This window comes from Euphorbia lathyris, chromosome 3, assembly GCF_963576675.1.
Source record: "Euphorbia lathyris chromosome 3, ddEupLath1.1, whole genome shotgun sequence".
NCBI lineage: Eukaryota > Viridiplantae > Streptophyta > Magnoliopsida > Malpighiales > Euphorbiaceae > Euphorbia > Euphorbia lathyris.
This window is the reverse complement of record NC_088912.1, coordinates 63994658-63999112: the sequence shown is the minus strand read 5'-3', so window position 1 is coordinate 63999112 and position 4455 is coordinate 63994658. Positions and strand designations below refer to the sequence as shown.

Here is a 4455-nt window from a genome sequence, read left to right as displayed (position 1 = left end):
TAAATAAATAAACACTTTCTAAAATAAATTGAGGTTAGAGGGAATTGAATCTAGAACCTTTTAAAAAGAAGCAAGTATTTTAACCATCTCATCTACATTTAAACAATGAAATATTACTACATAGAATTTATATACACTAATATTTGGGGGGCAAAACTACTCGTAACCATGGTGGTTCTGGTGGCCGGAGGGGCCCGGGCCCCCTGTATACGCCCCTGAACTCGATTGCTCATTCTTTTGCTCGAGTTTCCAAATTCTATTATAGTCTCACTATATGACAAGAGTTACATTTGATTGTAGCTTCTCTTGTCCAGTCTGATTGTATTCATTCTGTTCTGTTTCAATACATTAGTTAACATTCTTTTCCTTAGGCTTTTTAACGAGGCTAATTTTTTAAAAGGCAATTGAGAAAAATGTAAAACCACTCTAATTCCTAATCAAGTGGCAAAAATACTTTCATGCCCCTTCCGCAAGTCAAATCAACTTGCAATATATATGATATCTACTCATATATTAATATGTCATATCGTTATATTAACACGCTATACATGTTATTAAATATATATAGTATTTTTTTTATTTGAAAAAGAAAAAATATATAGTATTCACTATGCATTTTTTCAAACAACCAAAATTATACAAGTTTTTCATATATTGAACAATCGTTCTGGATCTGCCAGTGTATAAAATTACATAGTATATAATTTCATGTGACATTCCCAAAACTAAAAATAATATAAATATCATATATATATATATATATATATAAAAAGTCAAATGATAACTCTATTAAAAATCAATTCATTTAAAATTGATGAAATTTTAGGATGAATCGAGACATGTGAAGCCTAATATTTATTCAAGTGGGACTACAATTTGCATTTTATATAACTATATACATTTGTCAACTCGATCTAATTTTTCTTGTAAAATGATGTATTCTTGAAGTCATAAACCTATCTTGACTGATTTAAATAAACATGTGACTAAGCAGATACCATATATATAATTTCAAACATCATTATTGTACTCACTAATGTAGAAAAAGGAAAACAACAGAATCAAATAAAATGTTGCACTTAATTATCGTTTATCTTTACTAAATTATAAGAGAAATAATTGATAAATGAATTAATGTGTATCTTTCTCTGCCCAATATCTACATCTAATTATAAAATAATAATACAAATTAAAAAGACATCTCTTCTTCCCACATTTCTATTAGGAAAAACGAGAAACATGTCTCAAAATTGTTTTTAACAAAGAATTCATATTCTATATTATCGTATCATCTGTTTAATCACAAATGAAAAAAAAAAAAAAAAGTAAACCCCACATTTGTATATATATTTATTTTGTTGAATATTTCTTCTAATTTAACCATCAAATTCACAGTGAAAAATCGGTGAAGCAAATGTATTTGGATCTCCAAAAATAATATCATCACCTCCTACAAAGCTACCGGAATCTGCGCAATCGAAGAAGGTCTGAATGTCATCCGGGAAGCTTCGGCGCGGGGGTTCACACTCCGGTGGAGTTAAGGGGCAATCATTAGCTGAAGTTCTCTCTAGCATTTCCTTGAACTTTGAGGATTGCAAGAGTAGCCCTAATGCAGAAGGTGAGGCGGAAGGGGAGTCATGGGGTGGGGCCGGAGGCGGAGTGGTTGTGTCGGATGAGCTTGAGGTTTGGTGGTGGGCGGAAGTGCAAGTTGATCCAGGTTGTTGATCAATATTAGGGGTTGGAATGGTATGATCAGTATTAGGGTTTTGTGGACGTAACCATTTTATATAACGGCTAAGGTCAAAATTAGTAACAGCATTTAGTCCACGATACTCAATAGCTGCCATGTCATAAGCTGTAGCTGCCTCTTCTTGAGTGGCTGCAATGAGAATATGTCACATTGTAAAGGGTAGTGTGGGAATAAAAATAAAAAATAAAAAAATGCTTGAGAATTTAATTTGCATGCAGATTTTGGTGGTGAGTTAGAAATTATAAATGGATTTTAGTAAGCAGTTGAGGTTTGGTGATCTATATCCCAACCAACCCCATTTCGATTGCATACTATACACCTCCCCTATCTCTATCCTATTCTTTTTGACTTAAATGCCATCTCTTTTTTATGGACAATTTTATTCGTATTATTAAAACCTATATTAATATAATTAACATTAATTGCTCGATAAATCAACACATTTACTTACAGTTTTCAGAAAACAAAATCAGGAATTTTTCAACTTATTTAAAAAAAAAATGATTGCGGAGTCTTCTATTAACTTTCTGAACTTATTTAAATTGATATAATTAACTTTTTAAGTTTAGCACAGTAAAACATAAAAAGATTTAGATAAATTAAAATTTATCTATCTAAACAAATTAAAAGGGCTGATAGGTAAATGTGAATAAGTTAATGCACTTTAGATAAGTTTAGACCTAAGATATAGTGTAAATTCAAAGAAACAATCCAGCTTTTGAGAGGGAACCATTAATCTATCAAGCTCCTCTTATGTGTTGAACACACATGTACCACAATAATACACTTAATTTATCAATTTAATTTTTAATATCATTAAGTAGTATGTATATATATATTTCTTTTAATTAATCATCCTAATTTGGTTTTCTTTGTTAAAAATAAGTTATAATGACTATGAATTTTCTAAAGTAGGAAAAGAGGCTGAAGGCAGGGATTAAATAATTATAGAATGTGATTATTGAGTAAAAAAAGATACCATATGTTCCAAGATAGAGATATTTGTTGCCAAAAACTCTACCAATTCTTGCCTCCCATCTTCCATTATGATGGTGCCTGAATATAAAGAAAGAAATAAAATGAAGGTCTTGTCCAAGTAAGCGGCTCATAAATTGTTGCCAAATGTTGATCAACAACTTCACGTCGCAAATTAAATTAAATTATTATGATTTTGACGTTTCTAACTAAACCATCACGGTTACCTTGCAACACCTCTATATTTTGAGACCCCACGAGAAAATCCACTGCTCTTCCTGCAAATAATTCATCTTCATTTTAATAAACTTTAATTTATAAATTCTATTTGAAAATTGTATTAGTTACCTCCTCAAGGATCCAATATACTCTTCTTTTGATTGACCCTCCATTTCTTTAAGCTCTTCTTCATAACTTGACCACTGAAATTCAAATCAACATATAATATTCAACTTCAACTTCAACTTTCACATATATATAAGGTTCTCCCAAGAAATGATATGAAATAGAAAATGTACTGGGAAGTTAAGGATGGTTTCTGGTCCCCAGTATTTCAATGCAGCCAAGTCATAAGCATGTGCAGCAGCTTCTTCATCATCATATGCCCCTATAAGGAACCCATTTTCAATTTACCACTAATTTCTAAATCAATCAAAACTAAATTAAACTTTACAAATACGAAATACTTACCCAGATAAACTGTCCCAGCACAGCACATATATATATAATGATCATCACAAAAGAAAAAAGTTAATAATTAATGAAAAGAAGATAATAAAAAAGAAGGAAAATTATTAGAGATATAAAGAAAAACCTTGTCTGCCTTTCTTGTTCTGGGATTGGTTCCAGCAGTTTTTATCCCACAAATGAGCCTCGTAACGTCCAGTCCATCGATGCCTAAATCCATTCTAATTCATATAACAAAACAGAAATGAAAAATAAATAAATAAAGAACATGGACTAAAATGAAATTTACCTGGTAACTCCACGGTAGATGGAGCTTCGCCGGGGAGGAGAGTCTCTGGGGACAGTTTTTCTAGTCCGTTTGGTCTTTGTCGTCGGATTTGCAGTTGTGGTATTTTTGTGCCCTTTTTGCTGAGAGATTTTCGCCATTAAACTGCTATACCAATATAGAAAATTTTGAAGAAGCAGTTTTAATTTAATGGAGATAGGATACAATAAGAAGAGTTAAAACGAAAAGACGGATATTTTCCCCATAAAAATGGAGATCGGATCGGAGGAGAGCCGGCTGTCTTTTAATGGCCGTCTCAACACTTTTTTCCTTTGTCTTCTTCACTTATAGGCCTTGCCTTGTGTTTTGTGTTGTTTTCTTTTTCATCTTTTGTATAATTACTTTTATTCATTTTTTAATCTCCTCTCGTGTTTTCGAATTAATTTTGTACCATGGCCCCATCCGACGTAATATACGATATTGACTTTTTTTTCTTTTTTCTTTTGAAAAAAAATACGATACTGACTATGCAACATTTTTGTAATTAAAAAGAAAATATATATTATAACTTTTTCTTTTCTTTTTTTCTTTCTATAATATTCAAAATAGTGTAAAAAATGATTTTACACGTAGGGACATGCATATTTATAATAAACTATAATTTAGGATTTCATATTGTTTAGTTGGTGCCTTCTACGATTACTTTGTTTTTGACAAAGTATCATTACTTGATGTATTTTCACCATTGGATGATGGAGCATAAAATTAATCCAATGGT

The 4455-nt window shown here is 31.1% G+C and overlaps 1 protein-coding gene across 1 annotated transcript; it reads right to left on the bottom strand.

Moving 5' to 3' along the window:
- Window positions 1-1061: 1061 nt before the first annotated feature.
- LOC136221584 (AP2-like ethylene-responsive transcription factor At1g16060) lies at window positions 1062-4051 on the bottom strand. Its single transcript, XM_066008961.1, has 8 exons — window positions 3702-4051; window positions 3540-3622; window positions 3416-3424; window positions 3244-3332; window positions 3074-3147; window positions 2953-3003; window positions 2730-2806; window positions 1062-1879 (listed from the first exon to the last, which is right to left on the bottom strand). The coding sequence occupies exons 1-8, from the start codon at window positions 3836-3838 to the stop codon at window positions 1377-1379; spliced, it is 1023 nt and encodes a 340-aa protein (XP_065865033.1). The 5' UTR covers window positions 3839-4051; the 3' UTR covers window positions 1062-1376.
- Between the last annotated feature and the right edge of the window lie 404 nt (window positions 4052-4455).

Coding starts and splice junctions, on each gene's coding strand:
- LOC136221584 (XM_066008961.1), bottom strand. CDS start 3,838: ATGGCGAAAATCTCTCAGCAAAAAGGGCACAAAAATACCACAACTGCA. Junction 3,623..3,701: donor ATCTACCGTGGAGTTACCAG/GTAAATTTCATT, acceptor GAATGGATTTAG/GCATCGATGGACTGGACGTT. Junction 3,004..3,073: donor TATATTGGATCCTTGAGGAG/GTAACTAATACA, acceptor AATTATTTGCAG/GAAGAGCAGTGGATTTTCTC.